At 43.7% G+C, this 25,985-nt stretch overlaps 1 protein-coding gene across 1 annotated transcript in view; it reads right to left on the bottom strand.

The window, feature by feature from the left end:
* TC2N (tandem C2 domains, nuclear) overlaps positions 1-25,985 on the bottom strand; it is a 221,012-nt gene that overhangs the window by 123,929 nt on the left and 71,098 nt on the right. The window contains exon 4 of the mRNA XM_086937679.1: positions 6,043-6,222. Coding sequence (XP_086793805.1) covers positions 6,043-6,222 — 180 coding nt within the window. The remainder of the gene's footprint in view (positions 1-6,042; positions 6,223-25,985) is intronic.

Genomic DNA, 25,985 nt, shown 5'->3' on the forward strand with positions numbered 1-25,985 from the left:
ACGTTGCTGTCAAGCATTGGAATTCCCTTACTCCTGAACTTCGACAAGTAATCAATCATCTGGCTTTTTGTAAGAAACCAATCATCAAGCTTTTTGTAAGCAGTCAAAGAGCATACTTTTTCAATAGCTGTAGCTTTTCTTTATTTTAACTGCTTACCTCTCTTTCCTGTCACTGCCAGTGTAACCAATTAGCATAATAATGTGATTTACAAACACAGTAACATAATATAGCGCTGTGAATAAAAGACGTAAGACTCGTGGGGGCCTGTTACTCAAAACACATCATTTGGTCTTAGTACTCAAAAAAGGAATCACAGTTTTCTTTGAGTTAAGCTTTAGGCAGCTAACATTTATTGAATCAACTACAGGTTTTAAATAGTGTTTAAAAGAATTGAATGTATTGTTTTCTCCTGAAAGGCCAGAGGAGTTGGGTACCGTTAGCGTAGGATACAATTCTCACTCTGCACGATTCTACTAGATTTGCCAGTGGCTCCAGCTATATATTAAAAAGAGTGGAACTGGGAGCTGAGCCCTGAAGGACTACACACTCTAATCGTTCAGCCATAGAGGTAAAAGGTGGAAGGTGGACAGCCTTGGAGAGTTTCACTCATAAAGGATTTCAAACATTGCAGGGTTTCATCTCTAATACCTATCATTTCAAGTCTCTCAAGCAGAATAGCATGAGAGACCATATCGTAGCACAGGGGAGGTCAAGAAGCATCACCAAAACAGGAGTGCTTGAGTCTGATTTTCTTGAATATATTCTGAGTCCTCAAGCAAGGCCCTATCCGTGCTGGAAACCCTACGAAGTCCTAATTGGGAATCGTGGAGCAAATAATTAGACTCGAGAAAGTGAGATAGGTGTCTATTTTTATTATTCTCAAGTAACATATCAACAGTAAGGAGAAGTGAAATAAGTCTAAAATTGCTAAGAACCTTAGGGTCAGCTAAAGGCTTCTTAATCTTTGGGGAGAGGATGTAGCCTTACGGCTAACGCGGTCGACATCGAAGCTGGTGAACCGGGTTTGAGTCTCAGCAACGACGCTCAACATCCTGTGATTCTGGGCAAATCACTTAATCTCCCAGTGCCTAACAAAACTGAATGTGTCCATCTGTAACGTAACTGGTGCTCATGTAAAGTGCTCTGATACCTGATTTCTTCGGGTCTAGTTCGCGCTATATGACACTGTATAAAAAAAAAAAAGCAAGGGGAGCATTAAAGCTTGTTTCCACCTGGAATGAACCAGCGCCTAAAGGATTCATTTAGCAATTTGCTCAGGAAAGGGTTTACTGAAGAGGTGGCAAGTTTATGAATGGAAGGGCGGCAGGGATCCAGGGGGGAACCAGATTTGCAGTTTGCGAGTGCAGCCTAAGAAAAATTAAACAAAGGCTGCCATTTTTTCTGAGAAAGGATGTAACCCTAATGAGCCCCAACAAAATCTACTCAGTCTTTCGTGCTTCTTTTGTCAATTTAAATAATATGACTGAACACCAGTGTGCTGGGTCGTAGTAGCAGTTGTTTTCATAGGTAAATAACACCATAGAAACCTGCAAAGGCAAGCACTGACAGAAGGTCAGTGAGGCAAACTAAGGATTGTTGTGTGGCTAAATCAATCTTGGCTATCACATAACATGTGTATTTGTAAAGTGCACATTCACCCACAGGTCTCTTGGCGCTGAATAACAGATGTTTATTGTTACCCGACTTAATGGTACTCATTTTATCGACCTCAGATGGATGAAAGGCTGAGTGGACCCGCCAGGATTTGAACCTGTGCCCATGAGGTCGAACACAGGCCCCTGCAGTGGATGCATTAGTCCACTGAGCCACCAGACCCGGCTTTCCTTTGGGCCCATGTGCAGATATGCCAACTACCATATGGACAATAACAATTTTTCCTGGAAGGCATCCAGATTATGAACACACACTTTACAGAGGCAACAGGTAGATTTTTATGGTTCCTCTCATCCCTTTCACCTGACCCGACACACACAAGTTATTCATATTCTTTGTTGCTACAATAACTTTGATATTTGTTGTAATTACTTTGCATGTATTCAGTACTAGTTTGGCTACTAATGAATGCCTCTAATAATATTTGTCTGCTATTATTAGAGGCCTTAATTGGAAGCATTGTTAGAGCATCATTAGAGATTAGGTTATTAAAGGCTTTTATTAGAAGCCAAACTACTGTTAAATAAATGCAAAGTAATTACATCAACATGAAAAAAAGAAAATCCATCTTTGGGATTTTCTTTTTGAAAAGAAAAAAAAAACGTTTGGTGCAGGACTCCCTCATGCTGATGGAGTCCTGCACCAAACCGCAAAATGCACTGACTGGAACTGTCATGTTGGAACTCTTGTGGGTGGCACAATTAGTGCTGCCGGCCCACTTGCAGCATTTGATTTACAGGCCCTGGGCACACATAGTGCACTGTACTAGGGACTTGCTAGAAAATCAAATAGGGCAATTATAGAGAAACCAATTTCCATTACATTTTAGACAGGAAGCACTCGCACTTTAGCACTGGTCAACAGTGGTAAAGTGCCCAGAGTCCTAAAGCCAGCAAAAACGAAATGCAGAACACAGTCAAAACAGGAGGTCCGAGGCCAAAAGATTCCAGATCTAACTCCTATGGATTCCTGGTCCAACTCCTACAGATCCCAGGTCTAACTCCTACGGATTGAATGTTTGGCAAAATAGGAGAAGCCAAGTTTGTTGATGAAACTAGTTGGGAACTCACTGTTGCTTACGTCACAAGCTGGAATAAAGATGATGTCATATGCAGTCTTGAATTTGTGGTGGTCCAAACCAGTGGCGAACAAAAGCCACTGCAGACCCCCTGATGCTGAGGGGGGGGCTGACCTCTGAGAGCCCCTGACCTTCGGAGGCCCCCTCCGGCACTGGCAGGCCCATGGCGCAAGAGCTTTGGACTAGGTCCGGAGCGTAGGACTCCCCCTGTATGTACTTTTCAGGTGGGGGGGGCTCAGGTTTCATTACGCCACTGGTCCAAACCACAGCAAAAATGTATGAATTTGAAAAAAAAATATTTTCAGTTTACTGGTACAATAAACAGAAACTGTGGCACATCTCTCAGTTTCTGCCTGAGCTACTCATTTGAGTGTCATCATGCAATTAAATTCACCTATAATCCGACTCTACTACCAGGGATTAGAAGCCCTAATCTTTTAAAAGGTGGAATGGATTACACAAAGATTAGGCCTCTCTGTTGGGAATAGTTTGACCTCTGGCCTCTGGGACAGAAGGCTTCTTACATTTTGTATTTCTTACAGGAATTTGATATCCGCTTTGGGAGAGGTCTTGAGTGAATGGTCTTGAATGAAGCATATTACGGAATGAAGACCGATTCTTAGTACTTAGTGCCAATGTTATGATCTGGCAAAATGCGAAAAAGAACGATTTTTAAAAAGGTGAATGTTCCTCTGCATAAGGGGCGTGCTTGCACACTCCAGAAGAAAATCAAGCTTGGATTTCGGTTGCAACAGCATGAAAATGTCACTCGTTAAGGTTTATGACACTGTAAATAAAAGTTTTATTTCTACTAACAATCCTTTTGCAGACAGTCTTTCTTCCATGTCATTGCCGTTTATTCAGGCGTCTAGTGAAAGGCGTGGGTGACAAGTGTGTCTTGGGTTTTCCACATGTCTGACCTAGATCCAAACCCACCTGTCTGTCTTCTCAAGCACACCCACTCTGAAGGGATAGGCGAGGCACACTCAATTAATTGCTTACAGGTTGGGAGTCACTGTCCCAACATTCGCCCTGAAGTCAACATTGGTTTACTAAACTATACTTCAGAATTCAGGTCTCTTAATCATCTTTGGAATCATCATATTCGGTGCTAACCATTAAAGTTAGTTAATAACACACATCTGTTGTAATACCACACTTGTTCATTTTACCGTCCCACAACACTCATTTGACACCATATTAAATACGTACATTTGATGTCTGACTTCGGACATCACCTTCTCACTCGGCTGTAGATAAACTTTAAAGTTCTAACTTGGCATTTTTTAAATCGCTAAGGTAAACTCACTGGTGGCTTAAATTTGTTCCTTTTACAAGCTATGTAAAAGCCAAGAAGGTTTCTACTCTCAACTCGTAAAAGTGGTTGAAGACAATGAATGAGCAAAGGGTTAAACTCATTTTTTAAGAGCAGTTTAAGGTCAGAGAATGTTCCTCCTAAAAGGAATTAGAAAGATTGCACGTGATAGTACAAGCCCAGAGTGACACGTCTGTTATGATCTATCACAAAGATAATGAAGGGAAGGCTAGATGTAGGCAATTATATACTTAGCCATACACAATGTACGTTTAGCATTAGTAAATCGGTATACCAGTCACTGCCACAAAGTGTGCCATGAATTTACACCTCGAACTCCACCAGTGGGAGATGGAATACCAAGAACAGGAAGGGGTAAAGGTGAACGGGAGAGATTGGGAAAGGGCTCCAGGAAGATCAAAAGGCCTCCCAATTTATTCCTAGGATGTACAAAAAAGGAATGATAGATCAAACCAACATTATGAGTGTCTGATTTAGTATGACCACCTCTGCCAGGCCACTATGGACACTGTACCTGTTACTTTTGTGTGATAGCCGAATGCATTATGGGTATTGTAGTCTTGTGTTGCTTCAACTGTACTAATTAGAATAAAACACTTGACATCAAGTATTTCTAGGTGAAAGGTTCAGGACTGGAGACAGTGTATATAATTACATGGAGTGAGGTGGCTCTCTAATTAGATTATATAGTGACTTACTTTAAAAAAAAAATTGTATCTTGTTAAACACCACACCAGAGTTTACAATCTTTGTCACTGTGAGTTTTTATTATAATATGCCTATGTGTGAAGTGTTGTGGCCCACTAGGCTATATAAGGCCTCTTCTGGAGAAAGAATTGCAGTGTCTACTTGCGTACTTCATAAAAACAAATTGCTTGACTGTGCTTGTGCATCATGCCCTTATATTGCAATATCTTTGTTTTATATGATGAAATAACATTAATTTCAACCTCTATATAAAATGACACACATAGTTTTAATAGGATTAATCTAAGATTCATGACAGAAGTGAGGTATATCATCCTTTGTTCACCCGAGAATGAATGTGGAAGATCCTTTCTCCTCCCCTTAGTTCTCTCTTGGTCACCCACCTCTTTCTGCTGCAGTCAGACGTGTAACCAGGGCCAACACAAAGGGGGAGCGGCCGGAGCTGGTTATCGCAGGCCCCACTATATGCAGGGCCTACACAGCCACCATCAAAACCAGGCCAGGCGTACTGTTGTGAGATATTCAAGATAAGGCAGGTACCTCCAGCCGCCTCTAGGGAATGACATATACTACTGCTGCCTTAAAATATGTCCAGAAACTGTGTTTTTCTTTGGAGAGAGATCTGCATTCACCACAGAGGAGTCTCACAAGGGCCCAACATGGGACTGGGCCCTGGGCCTCTCAAAAAGATTCTTACAGGCCTTATTGTAATACATAATTATGCAGCCCCATGCAAAAGAGGTTAACGAACCCCTTTGCTAACTAAAGCATATTAGTGGAACCTAAAAGGTGCCTCCCTTAAACCCCTCCCCCAAAGAAGACACGTTTTGATGATACTGTAGGTCAGGCTTGCTTCTGGTTTCTGGAACCCTAATTCTAAATGGCAGTGAAGTTCTGACCAGAACTACGCAAGCCTTTTGTACATTTTCTCCTACATTCCCACTGGCTCAAGACAATTTATTAATTCTTTCATGAACAAATCACTTCAACTTACTGACCATTTCTTCTCATGTGTGCCCCTGCCAGGCCCAAGAATCCAGCAGATTATGTTGACTGCCCTATCATATTAACTGTGATGGCAGGCATTCTTCAGATAGCTAGGAAGGCCACAATGAATTCAAATGGACAAGGATACCTTGTAAATGTATTGGACCAAATCTATGATCCCACAAGATGGTAAGTAAAGGAGACCCTATTGTAGGATCTGTAAATGAGGTCAACTCTTAGCCGAGTCCATTGCCTTACCTGATCCGTATAACCTCATTGTGTCTGTGTTGGGCAGGCCACGTCTGGTCAGGTCTGGCGAGATGTGCTGGATTAGGTAGGTAGGATTGTACACAACGTCGCTGTAGTTGGTTGCTGGCTGGTGCTGATACATATGGGAAATTTCTGCCTTTCTGTCACTAAAAGAGGCTATTGCAGAACCTTCAAGACAAAGACACAGTTTAGAGAAACAACAGATACAAGGGCGATCAAGCGATGGTTAAGACTCAACATTCATAGTGGTGCGAAGGAGGAATATAGGATACATGATATGGACACTAAAACTCATATAGGAAATTAAAGCAGAACAGAATAAACCTTTTTCAGTAGAAAAATACTTCCATAGTAAGAGTTTTGGTGTGAGAATGAAGGGAAGTGGAGAATCACAAGTAGGGGCAGAAAATGATGTTTGGGAAGCGCTGTGAATTCATGGGACAAGTTCCCAGAAAAAAGGCAGAACCGAAACCATTAAGGCCCAATGGATGTAGCTTACTTATATATTGATGCACACATTCATGCAATCTTGCAAAGCCATTTTCATCCAGCAGAATGAGATATAAGAAATTTTTGCAACATCAGAAAAAAATTCAGGAAGAAGTCCATGTTGGACCACCTCTCCATTGCCTCTTGACAAGGCTACAACAGGACTCGGGTCGGTAGACCCCGTGAGCTACCAGAATGTGGGCGCGTCTCTTTCTTCCCCCACATGTTGCTGCAACTTTAATATGAAAAGTGAAACTGGATGTCAGCCTGAATGAGGTGTTAAGGAACTTTACAGAGCAGAAACCTGAGAGGATCTAACATAAGCAGAACAGATGTTGCAATAAAATCAGCAAATAATACAGCGGCACAACAGCTTCCCCAACAGAAAAAACGCACAATCCTGGAGTTGCATGAACAAGGTGGTTTCAAAATCGTTCTGCGTGGATGGATATCTTTATTAGATGTTTTCCTACAGGGAGGAGGCCGAGAGCCTTTGAGCTGGGACAGCGCCAAACGAGAGCCACTGACCGTAGGTCTTTCATTGACCTAATTTGAAGGTTTGTAGCAGGTTGAGGCAAGAGAGGTCAGCTTCGTGTATTATCATGGTTGTTAGGTGAACATTTTGGAGGGCCCTAGGGCCTTCATAAAGATATGGGAGAGGTTTCTTTGCCAAGATGGAGGCTCTAAATAGGTTTCTCTGAACAAGAGTTCCCAATACTGCAGCAACCATAAAGCAGTGAGTAAAGAAACATTCACGGTAAAGAGTGGTGGAGATGAAACATTGGGCACGTATTTTACACCTCACGAGGCACTTACTAAAATATGTCAAAGTGTTGCTTTTTGTGCTCTGCTGACAGCACAAGAAGTTACGCCAAAGAACGCCTGCCTAGGGCCCCAAATGTGGCTTGTGTTTTCAAAGCAAGCTTTATTTAGAACTCAAAACTCAACAATGGTGATAATGAGTGATTGGTGCCAGGCACTACCAGCAACTGAAACGGGCAGACTCTACTGGCATTCTAAAAGATCAGTGGCTAGAAAGGTACACTGCATAGCTTCACAAAGCAACAAGGGACGCAAACAGCTACACATGATTAGCAGTGGTTATTAGTAACAAGCATTTGCAATGCAATAGGTCTCGCATTTGCAAGGGTTTCAGTGATTGGCATTGCAAATGACAATGCCTTTTATTTAAGTGTGGGTTTTTTAAAACAGATAGATTAAAGGCATTGTTACTTACAATGGCAATAGCTGAAACTCTCGCAAATGCGAGACCTATTAAGACGGGAATGATTTTGCAACACAACCGGGTGTTGCAAAGCATTTAACTTGTGTCACTGCTGTAGCGTTGGGCAGTGGAAATGCAATCGTGCATGTGCTACATTTTCATGTGTATTGGTGACAAACAAAGCTGGCGCCCATGTTAATGTGAAAGCTGGCGCCAATGTTGTTCATCTTAAAGTGGGGGCAGTGCTAAAACCTAAAGCGCTGCGCCTAGGGGTGGGATGGAGATGCGGGGCTACGAGGGCCATTAGGGAGTTTGCTAGACACGGACAACAACAACGCACATATCTTGGCTCAGTCCACATCTGAGTCCCAAGGTCCACCTCCCACACCCGTCACACTCTCAGCGGGCCTCCAGAAGCGCCTTATAAAACAAGATACGGTGGCGCCCAGCATCCAGTGTATTCAGCGATCTTAGAGTATCCACCGCTGCAGGAAACAACATCCAAACAGCTCTGACGCATGTCACGCCCCCTTAGTGCAAAAACTGCCCAGGTCCCAGCTCGAACCAAATCCTCGCATCCTCTGGATACAGATCACCATTCAGTTCGCAACCTCCCTCTTGCAAGGTTTGAAATGACATAACCTCTTCCATCTGTCTTAATGGAGCTAAGAACCACAGTGGCAACTCCCTGTGAAAGGTGGAACTCCTGATCACCACCATCACCAATCTCATAGCGTGGCAGTCGGTTGAACCACATAGGGAGGCGTAGAGGACACTCTCAAACCTGCCATCAGGAGCGCAGGGAGCCCGGCCCCTTCACCATAACCGGCAGTAAATCCTGCTCCCAGTTGTTCTCTTCCTCCCTGCATTTTGCCGCATGTGAGGACCATAGTAATAATATTCTAGATTCGGGACCCCGAACCCACCGTCCTCCTAACCCCTCATTGATGTTTGACAGGCCACTCTGCTCCACTTCAACTCCCAAATAAGCAAGGTGAGAAGGGTATTCAGCTGGCGAAAGACAACCGCATGCAGGGGGCACAAGGAATTTTAGATCACATACAGACTGCGAGGCAAACACACTATCTTGGTCACCGCAACTCTTCCTATAAATGATAACGGCAGGGAATTCCAGAACTGCATTGATGCCCTCAAGGAGCCTATCACCCTCTCAATATTATACAGCAATTACTTTTTTGTGTGTGTGCCATTATCATGCCTAGGTATCAAAAATTATCAGTCTCCCAGTGCACTCCCATGTCCGGCAACAGCTCCCTGGACACCCCAAACAATGCCACCAGGGGGGAACAATGAGGACTTCCTTTTATTAATGTTGAGCCGGACACTTAACAAAACTCTCCCAGAGGCTCCAGTAAGATCACCACAGATGTCTTGGGCGCCCTGAGTAAAAATAATTCGTCATCTGCATAGTAGGCCGCATGTCGCCATTAAGGCTATATCAGAAATAAACGCTGATTGCAGTTGCTGTGGTAACAAGACGGAAGAGACGCCATGCACAACAGTCGCTGTTCGCATGCACATCATAGCTCGTCTGCAGCTTGTTTATATATGCATTGCGCTTTCACCTTAAGTGAAAGCGCTATGCAAAAATAAACACTGTGTCTGGAAGAGACGCAGTGCGCGAGCGTGTGCGAGTTAAATTTCAAGTCCGGGTGGGCGGGGCCTAAAGGAGATAGGGCGGACACAAACCCTGCTTCCAAAGAAGCTGGACACAAAACCAACGACTGTAGATCTCGCCAAGGCGAAGTAGCGCAGGCGCTGCAACGCAGGCGAGACCCTAAAAATGAGGCTGCCCTCAGCTCACTCAGTGGGCCACCTCAAAAGGGTGGCCCACCTTAGTGCCACATTAGGCACACCACCACCCCTGTAGTTGAGGAGACCCCAGGAAAGAGTCCCCCAGCCCGGCATGCCAGCCGCATCACTTCCGGGGCGCAGAGAGTAGGGGCGAGGTATTTATACTTGCACCCGCCCATCTGACGCCCTCTTTGGCTCATGAAACACCGTCTGGGTGTCAGTACAAGAGGAACTAGGAGGCCACAGAAGAACGAGCAGTAGAGCGTCGGGGTCCACCCTGGGCTAGGCGAGCTAGTTACAGGTCAATCAGAAGGTGGAAGGGTACGGAGGTGTACCTCTTCAGTAGCACAAGAGGGGTGCTGTGCCAAACCCCAGGAGTCTTTAGGGCAGGAACCTGGAGAAAAATTGTTGGCGCCCTGCTAGTCTTTCGGGCGGTAGTAAGCCTGAGCAACCGGGTGCTTGCCTTGCAAAGCTCCGCCCTTAAAAGGGCTTGAGTAAAGTGGTGGACTGGTGGTTCACGGTATTCAATGGGAGAATCCCCTCATAACTGGTAGCTCTGATTGGGTTGGCCATGGTGCAATTTGGCTCTTCAGGAGGACAGGGCAGCGTAGGTCAGTCACCGCTGCCTGCCCTTGGTTCGCCCATAAGTTAACCCAAAACATTGGCATACTTTGATTGGAATAAACCTGCAGCAAATTTTTCTAACAAAATTGTGTTGCATGATTATTTATTCCAAGTGCATGATATGTTCTGCAAAGGTGGTGAGGGTTGGCTATAAAGGCTCTATAACAGCAGCTAAAGGGCTCTCACTAGGCTGAGCAAAGTTGTGACCCTTTGCATCTGGCCAATTCAAAAACTTGTGTAAGAAACTCTGCAAACTTCAGGAAACTTCGCAAAATGTTTTATGAGACAGAAAGAAAATATGTGAACACATGTCTTTTTTAGACAGCAAAATACCATGCTGCTGATGTATTTTATTTTTCTTAACAAAAACGTGAAACTACAGAGGTTGATTTTACCTATTGACAAAATTTGACAAACGAAAATTTGGAGGAGGATTTACTCACAAAATAACCTTTTTGTTGAAAATACTTTACCAATGGTATCTGTGAGGCAAATTTTCAAAGCTAGATAAAGTGCACATTTTGCTCAAGGACGCATTTGAAATAAAGACTTTGTACATCCCTTGTTTCAGCTCCAATGACAGCCACCAGCAGAAGTTGTAGATATGCAATTTGTATGAAGGATACTCCTTTTATAAATTCAGTAGAGTTCCAAGAGAAAATGTGTGCGTCTGTAGGCAGAGGAACATTGTTTGTGTCTTTAATAACCAATGAGAGGCATCTCTCAATGACATACAATCTGTGATGAGTTTCGTCCTGTTTGTGACTAGTCACGTCACTAAGGTGTCACCCTTAGAAGGTACATTGGTTGCTGCTAACCAAACGATTCGAATTAAAAAGGAGTAATCATAAAATGTTGTGTGTACCTTACACAGCAAGTATAGCCATTTATTAAGATTTTTGGCACCTAAAAGAGTAAGCTGACAACAATGGCATGGTGAGACTATGATGCCTCTAACTACAACTAGAACAATGACACATGCATCCCAGAAACATAAGTTATTTATCCTTATAAAGAGGCATTGCCCTGGTGGCAGGGCAATGCACCAAGCTCAGCATAGGAGATAGGGCCCTGAGCTACAGAAGCTGCACGAATTTGGTGTAGCCGCATGGGGGCGCCCTTCTGCAGCCTTGTCAGTCCAAGAGCAGGCCCTCAAGTATTTAGGAAGATTGTGAATTCTGCACCCGCAACTACTAAAGTAGGTGATGACCACGTGCTTAGGATAGAGAAGTGGTTGGGAGGGACCGACGGGATACTCTGGCATGACCCCAAAAGGCTACAGTCACTCTAAAAGCTGCTTTTCTGGAGCGATGCCGACCTGAAGGGCGATTCAAAGAGTATGAGATGTAAGTCTTGGAATAGTTGGAGGAGAAGATTGATTCCTGTTAGTGTGTGTTGGCAAAGGGGGTAGATCTGGTACCCACTGGCATTGGAATACTGAGCGAATACATCATTTGGGAGGGTATCAGAGAATAGAGCTGAATGCGGAAGCATTGGATGCTGCTATGATGCTAGTATCGGTTATAGAGAAACTTGAAAGGTGGCTAATACTTGCTTTTATCACAAGCAGGCAATACTCATTTACTCATCAAAATCTGCTTTTGGGGTTAGTGGTGCGGTAATACGGCCAAGACCTACTTGGTGGCATCAGAGTCAGGGAGTTGATTCTCACGTAATTAAGTCACAGTCTAAAAACATCTTAAAGAGAAAGCAGCAAAAGTATGGACATACGTACTTCACGGTGAATGAAAACATCTCGTTTTAATTTTTGCTATACAATTTCAAACTTGCAACTTCATAAACATTCCTTAAAACTTCAATTGGCAGCAGAACCTGTGAAAGGTCTGTGAAAGTGCTGCGAGCCTATTGGGACAGAGTTGTCATCTGGCATGATAAAGGACTTGTATTCCTGCACTGGGAGACAAGTGAATCTGGTATCCTGAATTTCATTTGGCCTCAGCACACACAAATCAGGTGTGTGTTGTGCAGGCGGATGCCTACAATAGACAATGAGTTTCAGAGGCCATGGAAGAGGTCATGGAGGGGCACTCAAAGTGTATCCCTGGATAGACAAGATATCGTCTGTGACACTGGCCATGTACAATGAGTAGTGGTGGCAGCTAACAGTGGTTTAGGCCAATTTACCCCTAAGAAAGATAAGAGTGGTACCTTGAGGCCCCCCTTGAATAAAGTGCCTCTTAGGTGTGATGATTAGACCCTATGGGGACAATCCTTTGAGAATGTCAAGTGCTTGTGCATGGATGGTGTATGGCAGCAGGACTCTGTATTTTTTGCAAGTGTCTATGTATGCTGTTACTAGAGGAATCCAATCAGGATTGCCCCTCGCCTAACATGGCAGAAGATGGAGATCATGAAAAAGCCTCCAGACGGTGGAATTATATTGCCTGTATTCCTAAGGAGGATGATGTAATCTAGATACAGACGTATGTGGGGATAAGGACAAGGCTGCCTTCAGAAGTTCTATGCAGCCTTTTTAGCAGGTGTTTACTGATTAGTCCTTCAAGAGCACTGGCATTTGGTTAACAGTGGGGCAATAGGGATGATCCAGCAGACAGTTGCTAGTGCAAGAGATGCTTCTGGGGAGGGGCTGTATCCATTATTTTCCTTTGAGTGGCCTACCTTAGAAGTATAATGAGCGCCACTTCACAGGTTCACACTTGTGTTCATGTTGTAGTTACTCCTGTTGAAGCCAGCATCATCACTACCTACTGTAAAAAGCTATCACTTTGCAGAAAGAACAAGTCTGCACGGCAGATATGGAATGAAGCCAGGCCAAACCGGTTCCCGATCTCAGACAGTGGATCCGCATCCCCCATCTGAAAATACCATCTAAAAGAGGGTCTTAAACTTCCCCACTTTAGTTCCAGTTTGAGCTGCTACCCTGAAATGGAGAAGGGGTGCCGTATTCAATGACTGGTATCCCCAATAGCCAGGATCTGGAAGGTGTGAGTCTGCCTGCGTGCTGAGTGGGGAGAGGAGGGAACCTTGCCCTGCATAAATCTACCTACTCGTGGACGAGATTGTAGCTGCCACACCCAGTGTGAGGAACAGCCCTGATGGTGCAGAGGAAACATGAGAGAATGCATAGAAGACCGGTGGAGTGCACAGGGTCCCCTAATCTCCCTCCCCGACTGTCTAGTCCAGTCCAAATGAGGAGAGGTCATGGGTGACTGCTGTTGAGATAGACACAGATTACCTGTGCTGACTCTACCTTCATTGCACTCCAAAGACTGCACCAGTTGCCTAAAGGGAATGGGAAAGATCCTTCCATCACAACCGCTGGAGCCGACTGCTGGAGGTATGTTAACGAAGGCGCTGCCATGCCAGCTGGCTGACCACCAAGACAAAGAGGAGGGGGTTGTCCAAACCAGTGTGACGGATTGCCCATTCTCCTCCACCGCCACACCCAAAACTGAAAATACTAAATGTGCATTCCATATGCTCCAGAGACATTTAGTGGTCGATTTACATTACAATCCCTCTCAAGAACTGAACAGTCCTTTGCTACACGCTACCCTATGGGTCACAGAGTGCCAGAAATCTGCTCAACTGCAGTCAAATGAGACCTGAGCTTTAATTCCGATTACTTCCATGTTTTCATACTGTCGAGGAGCCCATAGGACCTGTTGTGCATCCCTGTAGCCTTGATAACTTTATGTGAACCACATTCTGCTGTGATTTAAATAATTATATTTTCGTAAAATAATTGGGCGGGACATCAGTGCATCTGTTGTGTGGTTGTTTGAGTTCTGAGTTCCCTGAGATGCCTTGGGCTGCTCTCCCTTGCTATCTGGACAGTCAAGTAATAAAGTGGACACTAGGTCCAGACTGCAGAGCTACAGTGGGACAGGCAACAGAACACCACTGGCACAAAAGCTTATGTACCCTAGTTGGGGCCCAGTCGCCTCGGTGTGCCCTGTAACACCCCCGCCCCTCCCCAAAGGGGTCTGACAAACACACTGCAGCTTTTACAACACCACGGTCTTAGTAAAGACTCTGCTGGGGTCGATGCGATGCTTGTAACATGAGCAAATAACAGTAGCAAGTTCTGCTTGAAATGTATCTACATAGCCGGTATGCACCTGTTACAACGCATTTGTTACTCCGCACTACCATTACAACGCGACTTTTACAACGCATACCATTACAACGCATTGTGCTGGGGGGCGCTATAGGATAGGGAATAAGTATAATTTACTATCCAACACCTTCCCTAGGGTCCACGGGGACTGGAGTTAGAATAGTAAATTATACTTACCACTATCCAGCACCCCAAAGCGCTATGCGTTGCAATGGTATGCGTTGTAATGGTCACGTTGTAATGGTAGGTAGTTGTAACGGTATGCGTTGTAACATGGTACATCCTACAAAGCCAGATGGCAAATGAAAAACAGCGTCAGAACAGCTTGAAACACTGATTCAAAATTCAGACAAACACTTTCGAAAAAGAATCCTTCTTACATAAACAAGATGGTACACAATGGATAATTTGAGGCCACATTTTATGAAAATATTTCCTCTTTTTGTAAGAGTGGCAGGTGGTACCAGTGAGATAATGCTGACCTCTGGTATCTATTTTCAAGGAATGTATGACCGAAAATATCATGATCTCAATCAGGGGGTTGCAGACTTTGACCAGGAGTCCTCGGTTAGGCGACTCACACTGATTGCATGGGGCACATCTCAGTGGAGGAGCTTAACATGTCCCAGGAGCCGTTACAATCTGGTAAACACCCAGGTCCCAGCGACTTCCCACTGGAGTGTTTTAAAGGTTAGTATGTAAACTCGCCCCTACACCCCACGCCCCCTTCAGTGCTCGAGATGATACACTAATCAGCTACGGTTGGTTGGCTGCTGTCAGAGCTGCACAAGTCTATCATCACAATAACTGCTAAGGCACGCCATTTGCTAAGAGTTATGCAGATTGTATATGCCTATCTCACTCACCTACATTGAAGACAGAATCCTTTGTTTGTTAAAGGTTCAGTGAACCAGCTGATTGGTTTGTTGGGTCGGACCACAGTGGCTTAACACTTTGGCTGCGGGGCTCATTCCCCCGCTGTGTTGGGGGTGGGGGGGGGGGCGTGCACAGCGCCCCCAAGCTCATGACGAGCTCAGCTCGTCATGAGGCACAGTGCTTGTGTGCTCATGACGAGCTGAGCTCGTCACGGCCACACCCGTTTCCGAGAAACGTTCAACACAGCAGGGGAATTATCCCCGCGCGTGAGTGTTCTACTGCTCATGACGAGCTCAGCTCATCATGAGCACCCGAGCACCGTGCCTCATGTCGAGCTGAGCTCGTAATGAGCACAGAAGAGGTTAATGTCTGGTTAGTCCATTTGTCACAGAATACAATGGCTTCTATCTGCACTGGCACAGAGATTAATAGTCTTCAAGCAGTTTTTAGAGAAGATAATAAGACGAATTTAATACGCTTCAATGGGATTATTTCTTCACCATCTTGGAAAAAAAGTATGTATGATGTATGTTTTGAAACATTTGATGCTTTTTCATTGGATGGCAAGTTAAAGGGCTGCTATTTCTTAGTATCCCCGCCTACTTGTTTTTTTTGTTCAAACGATTTTATTGAGTTAAGAGAAGAACACGTACGATGCGAGTGTTCCGTACGCGACGAGGAAATTGTCTCCGAAGCCGAATCTGTCCGTCCAACTCGTCCGGAGCTGAATCGTACCACGCAATGGAGCCGGATTCCGAACGAACGAGTACGATGCATGATTCTGACAGCTGTGTCGATTCGGTCTCAGCGAGACAAAGCAGCTGTCGGAATCGGACTGTAGGGGGCCAGAGCAGGCCCTTCTCTACCCGGAGCAATCTGAATCGGTCACAGGGGGGTGCATATGGGTCCCCCCGATCCATGTATGCACAGTGTGGCGAACAACATGGGGTGCCCGCTACGGTGTGTACGCTTTTCCCCACCCACCCCTTTTTTGCTATGGGAGCCTGTGTATGCGTCCCTACACAAGCTCCCATAGAGTGCTATGGGAGTCAGGGCGAACCATGCTGTTGCATCATACTCCCTCAGTCGGATTCGCTCAGCGCGTTTTGCTAGGAAAGCCCTCTGGATCTGATTTGTATGAAGGGCTTTCCTAGGGAGATTGAAATCGGGCCATTAGTAGATGTGTGTATTCAGTACTTCTGCCAAGCCAACTGTCTGAAGGCAAATCACTGGATTGTTAATCAAGACTGATAGGGCTTGACTTGTTAGAGCATGATTGATGAAGCACTGCTTAGATTCAAAGAGGCTTTGTGTTGGCGAATTGTGTGTCAAGACAGCTCCATATGGATTTACTTGGAATTGTGTCTCAAATGCATATAATCCTTCAAATTTATAAACCCAAGCTTATACAATCCACCCCATCAAAATTGGAAAGGGAGAATTTAATGCCTAATCAACAAATCTCTTGGAAACACTTTCGGCCTCATTAGGATGGCGGGCCTATCGGAAAACGGGACTGCCCGCCTTAAAGGCGGGGGTCCCGGGGTACCATTAGGATGTGCCCGCCACAGTGGCGGGCACATCCTGTATTCTCAGCATTGTGGCGGGCGGTGCTCTTTGCACCGCCCGCCATAATGCTGACAATACATCAGAAGCATTTTCATTTGCAAAGCGGTAGGTACCCCCCCGTGTGCACCCCCACTCACCTTCACTCTGGGGGCCCGCAGGCGGCCCCCAGAGTGAAGACCGCCTGCCGTTCCGTGGCGGCATTGCCACCACGGAAAGGCATTGCACTCTTGCCATCGTAATATGGCTGGCGGTGTCTAATAGACACCGTCACCATATTAAACATTTTTCGCCCCGGCCGCAAGGCGACCGGGGCGGAAAAGTGGCGGTCGGTGTTTTCTTCCGCCGTGGTCCCCCCGCCATACTAATATGGCGGGGGGAATACAGGGAAGGATGGCGGGCGGATTGCCCCCGCCAGGCTGGCGGTGGCTACAGCCAGCCTGGCGGGGGCAATCCGCCCGCCATCCTAATGGACCCCATAGTGTCCTCACCTTTTAAATAAAGACTTACACCTGTCCTAGAATGCCCCCTCCTATTTGTTCTCATTTCATTTTTTCATTTTAAATCTTTATTTCGACCATACGGTCATAAAAGAAACATGTACAATACATTCGCATAAATTGTGACACAGTCATAAAGCATCAAAGCGTAATTTTAAAATCAAAGCCAGACAATACAGGTGATTGTTTAAAAAAAAAAGATGTAGCAGTTCTGCACTCTTACCCAACAGATTTTAAAAGACGACTACGCGTGTGCCACACATTCATAAAAAATTTGGAGAGTGCAAATACAATAGGGCCGGAGGCATCACTTTTCAAGATCCTATACATTGGTCCGTATTCTCTTCCACCCAGATTTTTAATCAAAGGCAATAGCCAGTATCTTCTTGCTGCCCTGTATGCTGGGCAAAAGAAGATCACGTGCAAGTCGTTCTCCTCTTTGTCGGCACAAACAGGACAGAATTTGGTGGACGGGTTTTTAGACCATGTGCTGCAAAAGGACCGTAGTGGGAGTGTGCTGTATCTCCACTGGAGGAATAGCTTCCTGGAAAATATGGGGAAAACAGGGTCCAAAGTTTTCTCGAATGCATACAGATCCTTGGTTTGCAAGAATGTAGAGGATAGGGACCCCTCCGTCTGGGTAGCTATAATCCTTACCCTTTTATGCTCGTGGTACAGCTTCGCCAATTGTGTCTTGGAAATTCTTGGTGCTGTATATGCTGGTTCAGTCCACAATTCGGGGAGCCCCATGTCAATGCAAACTGACTGAATGTTTTGGACCCAGGGGATACTGAGCACCTTTGGATGTTTCAATAGTTCGACTAGTTCCGCCCTGTAGTCGGCGAGATTATCGCTGCTCCATAGCCTGCGCCAGAAGGCAATGGGTCTTAAGCTTATCTCGTCGGCAAGAGGTCGTATCCCTAAGTCAAGCCTCAGGGGGAGAAGGGGTGTACTGGGAGGAAGTGCGGTAATTTGCCTTAAAAACCTATTTTCTGTATGTGACAAATTCCGGCATGGGATGTGCCCCCACAATTCAGCCCCGTATAAAATAGCTCCCCTAGCCTGTGCTTTATATATCTGGATTAGGGCCCCCAGAGGGCGGTAGGTTGCACCAGTCATCATTCGGGAAATTCCCCCAGTAGTTTGAACTAGCTTAAGGTTTGCCCTGATTTGATGGCTCTCCCAGGTCATGTTTGAGCCTATTTGTTCTAGTAATCAAGCAACTTGCTGAGCTCTTCTGGATTGATGCTTTTATATCAGGCTTCAACTGAGCTCTGGGAGTGGAAGGTCACGTCTCCCTCTATGCAGATGACTTTCTTCTCAGTCTGAATGATCCATGGTGGTCTGGCCCCGAAACAATCCAAATGCTGGCCAAAGTTAGTATTATTCAGCATTAAGAGAAGGAGTGGTGTTAACTAGATTGCGTAGCTCAGAACAGGTAGTCTTTAAGTGTCTGGATGCTATTATGATGCAGACTGGGTCAGTGTGATATGTGCAAAATGCTATTCCGTAACTTGTCCTTAAATGGGCCCTGATTACTTGGCAGAATCCACCCCTCTCTCTGATAAGTAGTGTGGCAGTCTTCAAATTGGGGTTGCTCCGGAAAAGGTTATTTATGGTATGTTATGCTATGTTGTGTTATGTTATATGCATTATGTTGTATTAAGTTATGTTATATGTGTTATGTTCTTTTGTGTTGTGCTGTGCTAAGTAGATTTGTAGAGCACACTATCACCTGGGAGGGTATTCTTGCGCTGAACATGTGTAAGTCTAGCCAAACCTAATGGGACTACTTGAAAAGCCAGGTCTTCAGCTTCTGGGCCCCAGCATTATGCCAATGAGCTCCTTTGATTCTTCTTTCAAAGCCTGGCCTACCACAGTCAGTTCTGTCCCTGAAAGGCCTTCTGTCTTTCAAAGGTTGGAGCCCAGAGGCTGTTGTTCACTATGTTTTGGAACTCTACATTTAATAGCGGGTTGGGATTACAGGCACAAAACGTTATCATTAAGCTTTGCATCTCAAAGATGTAAATGTCTGGCTATTCGCTTCTTGAACTGAACCATTAATGTTTCCTGTAGACCACAGGGAGTAAACACCCACTGCGTGTACTATCAGGAGAAAGACTCCGTGACGATCTCCCACAGAACACCAGACCGTATTTTGCATCTAGCATAGAGCACTAAAGAGAATTGAGGGCTGGATAGGCTTTGAAATGAAAATGCCCTCTGGGTAAGTTTTTACCTCTGGCAGATTGGGCCCTGGAAGGTTTTATTGGATGTGATCCCAAAGGAATCTCCAAGATGAGGGATGGCATACATTTACGGACTATGGTTTTGTTTGAAAATCTATAGGAAGAGAACCAACCACATAAGTCAGTTTTGACACACTTGGAACTGTGGCATGCCTTCAACTCCAACCTCAGGGATGTTAATAATAATATGAAATTTATAATGCGCTCAGCTTACCCAGGGGCGTCCCGGCGCAACAGACCAGAAGGGGAGACTCAGCTAATCACTACTGTGGAAACAAGTGGGTTTGTCAGACATTAGCCCCCTGGGGATGAAGCTCATGACAGATAGTTTTCCATTTATATAGTATCCTAGGTGTATTGATCACTAATCATCAATACTCCTGATACATTCAGACTTTAGGTGGTTTAGGAACTGAATGTGGGTTACCTCTTAGCTGAAGACTGAAGAGATATTCTCATCGAGCACTGGGAATAGTCATTTTGGCTCGGTATTGTTTGACTTCATTCAATGTTTTTGTACAGGGTATAGTACAAATGGGTCAGGATTTGATAAACGGACCATGCCATGTTTTCCTGCTGATTACATTGATTGGTTGCACAAAGGGATTTCCTACATACCGTGGGGGACTACACACTGATACAAAGTTGTGGCCAAGGGTGACCAAGATTATATGCAATATAATTAACTGAGAGCTTGAATTTAAACCTAAAATTGCTCGGCTGTGTCTCTTCGAGGGCTTTTAAGTAGCATGATACACCAAGATGTTCACAATCCTGGGGTTACTACACACTGAGAAATAAATTGCGCTGGAGGGCAAAAGAGTCACCTGATATTTGGGTATGGGCTTGAATTTTGGGTAGATATAAGGTAATGTTAGACCCTGTATACCATGCTGTTGGATACCCAAAGAAACATACACAAAAATTAGAGGCCTTGGATTTCTGATTGAGTTGGCTGTTCAGCCGCAAGCAGAAGTGACGTACAGTATGGATCAGTAGGTTTCCTCTTGGAATAATGTTTCAGGGTCGAGAATCGGTATTCATGCACATTTTTCCCAGAATGCACATTCATTTATGTATTTTCAAATGGCAATTAAAAAAAGTTTTTATTAATAAACCCAAAAAATGTCAGCCAAAAAATTCACAAAAAATCTCCATGTAATAATACATCCGTTCCTTCCACAAAAACATGTCCAATCATTTGCTGCTGTTGAAAAAGGAAGGATTCTGGCCACAGGCACCAGAACATCAAATTTTTTCATTAGGGGCAGATATTAGTAACATTTGGCCCATTTTATTAACACTGAAGTTTGCTAACTCTGGAAAGAGGCTTACCTTGTGATTCACATTAAAGGGTGCTTTTGCATGCCACTAGACAACAGGAATGTCGTCAGATATCAGGGGATCTCATCCCACCACATTTTTCATTTAATCCGAGGCAATAATGTATGTTGTATCGAAGAACATTTGATAGAGCTTAATTACACTGAGAAACGATGCCAGAAACTCAGCAAATGCGTTGGGTTTCAGATGCCTGCGGAGTAATCCTATGATGGAGAACAGAGTGCTTCTTTCTGCTGAGCTCCCAGCTGCACTGTAAGTGATAACAGCGTGCCAGCAGGAAGCTTCTTAGTGCTGGCACCAGGATTATTTGAAAATGATCCTTCGAGATGTGTACTGGCCAGGTGCAGCACATCATACATGGCCATGTTTACCGGTAACAAGGGGTGTGCGAAATTCAAATATTTGCATTTGTGCGATTACACGAATTTCAGAAAGATTACTCGAAATTACACATAATTGTGTGAAATTAAAATCCATGCTTTAGCTCTATGTTTTAGTGCAAAATGCATCCTCGCGTCTATATTTGACATAGAGGATAAATTCAATGCTAAAAAAATAGGGCAAAAAAAATTGCCAGAAACAAAAATTTGCACAGGTTCTGGTTGTTCACATTGTTCCTGCGCACCCATAGTATAATTGTGCCACAATTGGCTGCATAGCTACGTGACGTGGTGTCATGGTATAATTCTGTAAATTTCGTATAAGAAGCATAAAGCAAAATTCCTGAAAATATTTTCCCGCAATTTAAATTTCACCCGGACTCACCACTAAAACTGTGATTTGCTATCACCAGAATTGATCAAGTAGGTAAGTGAGGGGGCGGTTAAGTAGTGGTCTATTGCGACCATTTTGAAGTTACATGTGAACCTGCAACAGGTACAGATAGTGAAGCACTGTTATTTAGGTGTAAGCTATCCAATAAACCTATTTTCAATGGACTACTGATCTACAGGTAATCTAGACCAAAAGCAAGTTTCCTAGAAGGCCTTGCTGATATTTTACAATCATGTATGCAGCTTTCCAATTTTGCTATTTTAAGTGATTTTAATTTTCATTTAGGGAATGACAGAGTCTGGAGGAGGTGGGGGGTGCACACCGGGGGTACCTGTGGTACTCCCCTGCATTTGCATAAACAAAGCGTCAGGCACCGCGCGGTGCCTGCCGCTTTGTGTATGCAAATGCATACGTGCATTTTTGGCATTGTGGCGGGCGGTGCTGAGAGTACCGCCCACCATAACGCTTCAAATGCAGGATGCGCCCGCCACAGTGGCGGGCGCATCCTAATGCCCCCACGGGACCCCCCGCCCTTATGGCGGGTGGTCCCAATCACCGATGGGATGGCGGGCAGACCAAGTCCGCCCGCCATCCTAATGACCCCCCTTAGGTTTTAGTCTTTCTCAGCAGGTGAATACTATCACCCATGTAGCAGGTTATACCCTGGACAGCGTTTTCTCTAACAATTCCGACTTAAATGTTGATGGTATTCTACCTATTACATGGTCAGACCATAAAGCCGTCAACTTTAGCCTAGAATCTGTCCCTCCCACCAATATTACTAAAAATAGTGGGCAAAGAAGAAAGTTCAAGCCTTAAACAAAATGAACAGAACAGACTTGGTAGATGTTTTAGACAAATCTCGCCCCTCAACCATGAAAGACTCTAACTTAACAGTAGGGAAATATTCTGAGTGGATAAGAATCGCAGTCACCGAGCACGCCCCATGCTAAAACCATTACAATCTACAGAAAAGGGCTCCTAGCCCCCTGGTTCTCTCCTCAGCATAAGGAATTAAAACAAAAAAGAAGGCTGGAGAAAGTGTGGAGGAAAATTATCTGAAGAAAGAGAAGGCCTGATACAATGAATATATTCAAGATTCCAAAAAACAGATTGCTATCGTAAAAACTAACTATTTCATGCAGGAAATTCATTCATCAAAGAACTCAACTAGGGAACTTTTTTAAAACAGTTCGGATTCTTTGCAGGCTTTCATTGAGTAGGACTATTGCTCCCTGTCAACTTTTCTGTGACCAATTAGTGAAATTCTTTTTAAAAAGGTGGAGGAATTGTTTTAAGTGCCGGCCCGCAGCTCAGACCTCGGGGTTAACAAGTATAGGTCCCGTAGAAAACACCTTCTGTAGTTTTCCCCATCTCACGGAGGAAAGAGTAGTTGAACTTATTTGCCAAACAAATTCAGGGTCTCCATTGGACCCCTGCCTCCTGAAAATCGCCCATGATGTAGCAGGAAAATTGGTCACCATCCTTCCCCTTTGAAGAGATCCAAAAGAGGTAAAGCACATGAATGCAGCACTTTCTAAATTTTAAGGGGAAATGAGATCTTGGAATCTGCGCAATTTGGGTTCAGGCCAAATCACAGCACCGAACCTGCTCTGATTGTGGCTTTAGAGGAGCTGAGAAGTTTCCTGGATAACGGTGGGAAGGCGGCCAGCAGTCTTTGACTCTGTAAACTATGGGGTCATGTTGGCAGCAGCAGCCAGCAAAGATCTGAGGCAGGAAGGGCAGGGGCATGAGGGGGAAGGGGGGGGGGGAGGGACACAGGGGAAGTGGGTATTAAAAACTTGCCTTCTCACTGGTTCCTGGCCAAGTCTCTCCTCCGTAGTTCTCCCTCGCTGGCCTAAACAGGAACCACATCCAGACTCCCAGTCAGCCTATCACAACGCTGCCTTAGCAGCGTTGTGATTGGTCTGAGCTTTGTGTTTCGGTGCTTAGAAGCTGCCTGGAAGCCTGAGCATGTTCTCCATGCAGGCTGTAGTGCAGTCTGCATGGAGAACATGCGAAGTGCGCAAGACTGTTTGGCAAGCCAGAGACTGCTGGCCAAGCAGTCATTGCACAGTTAGGAGGGTGCTACCACTCCTCCCCTGCTCCCACCCCCTCACGCAAAGCGGTGGAAGTAGGAGAAAATAAAATGATGATAACACGAGTTACGAACATTTTATTTTCCCTTCGTTTCACTGCTAAAAAGCAATGGGGCGATGCTCCTTCGCCTTAGCGGAGGTGTCGCCACTGTATGCTGGAACACTTGATAGAAATTGGAACAGGTGGTTCAGCTGTAGAGTTGTTTGACTCTTTTCTGTCTGATAGACAACAGGCGGTTGCCCTGAAGGACTTTATTCCCCTTTATTCCTTCCCACTGCCATGTCGGGTCCCTCAAGGTTCATAGCTGAGCCCTACACTTTTTCAGTAACAATATAGAATTACCAAAATATCGAAGTCAAAATATAGAATGGACAAAATATCGAATGGACAGAATATAGTGGTGAAAAATATTGAATTGAAGGTAAATAATATAATATCGATTTTTTAAAATATAGAAAGTCAAAATATCGAAGTATATAATATAGGTATTAAAATGTATCGAATTTTTAATAATATCGATTTTTTTTAAAGTGTTTTGTATGTCAGTATATAAGTGAAAAGTGTATATTATTTTTGTAATTTATTTTAAGTAATGAATTTTATGTTATGTTTGCGTAATTTAATTCTGTAGCGGGTTGTGGGTTTATAGGGTAATAGGGTGGGAAGTAATTTAATTATATTGAATTAAATATTCATTTTTAGAAATTACTAATTATTTTTAATTTAATTTTGCGTTTTAGTTCTGTAGCGGGTTGTGGGTTTATAGGGGAATATGGTGGGAATTAATTTAATTGTAATTAAGTAAATAATTGTTATTTATTTATTGGTATTGGTTTTTAATTTATTGTTAATTGTTAATTAATTTGTATTTATTGGTAATTAATTTGTAATTAATTTGTATTAATTTATTAATTGATAATTACTATAATTGTATCAATTGATTTTCTGTAGCAGGATTGTGGGTTCATAGGGGAATAGGGTGGGAAGTAATTTAATTGTAATTAATTACATATTAAAATACTTTTTGTGTATTGATAATTAATTTACTGTTAATTAATTATTAATTGGTATAACTGTGTTATTAATTAGTTTTTGTTATTGAAAATTAATTAGTTAATTAGTTGTTAATTAATTATAAATAGGTAAATCATTTTAATAACTAATATTTTTTGTAGTAATAATTGCTTAATTATTACATAATATTAAATTGGCAATTAATTTTAATTAATGTTTTATTGGTATTGATATTTAATTTATTTTTATTAATATATTAAATCATTACTTTCCCTACCGTTAAATTCATTAGAGTGGGAATAGTAATTTTGACCCCTAAGCTAACCAAAGCTATCTCTACTGTTGCACTCTCTGGAGTGGGAATAGTAATTTTTACCCCTACGCCATCCAACACTTTTCCTACTGTTGCACTCTCGGGAGTGGTAATAGTAATTTTTACCCCTACGCTATCCAACGCTTTCCCTACTGTTGCACTCACTGGAGTGGGAATAGTAATTTTTACCCTCCCGCGATCCAACGCTTTCCCTACTGTTGCCTTCACTGGAGTGGGAATAGTAATTTTTACCCTCCCGCTATCCAACGCTTTCCCTACTGTTGCACTCACTGGAGTGGGAATAGTAATTTTTACCCTCCTGCGATCCCACGCTTTCCCTACTGTTGCCTTCACTGGAGTGGGAATAGTAATTTTTACCCTCCCGCTATTAAACGCGTTCCCTACTGTTGCACTCTCTGGAGTGGGAAAGTAATTTTTACCCCTACGCTATCCAACGCTTTCCCTACGGTTGAACTCTCTGGAGTGGGGATAGTAATTTTTACCCTTATGCTATCTAACGCTTTCCCTACTGTTGCACTCTCTGGAGTGGGAATAGTAATTTTTACCCTCCCGCTATCCAACGCTTTCCCTACTGTTGCACTCACTGGAGTGGGAATAGTAATTTTTACCCCTACGCTATCCAACGCTTTCCGTACTGTTGACCTCACTGGGGTGGGAATAGTAATTTTTACCCCTACGCTATCCAACGTTTTCCCTACTGTTGCACTCACTGGAGTGGTAATAGTAAATGTTACCCTCCCGTTATCCTACGGTAAAAATATTGTATATTTTTTATTAATATTATGTTAACATATGTATATGAATTAAAAAATAAAATTGTATATTTTTTAACTTAAATTAATTATTTAATATTTTTAAGGTTATTTAAGAATTTTTAAGTATGTTTTAGTTAGTTATATTTATTATTTCATTAATTTTA

The sequence above is a fragment of the Lissotriton vulgaris genome, chromosome 9 (assembly GCF_964263255.1).
Source record: "Lissotriton vulgaris chromosome 9, aLisVul1.2, whole genome shotgun sequence".
Lineage (NCBI taxonomy): Eukaryota > Metazoa > Chordata > Amphibia > Caudata > Salamandridae > Lissotriton > Lissotriton vulgaris.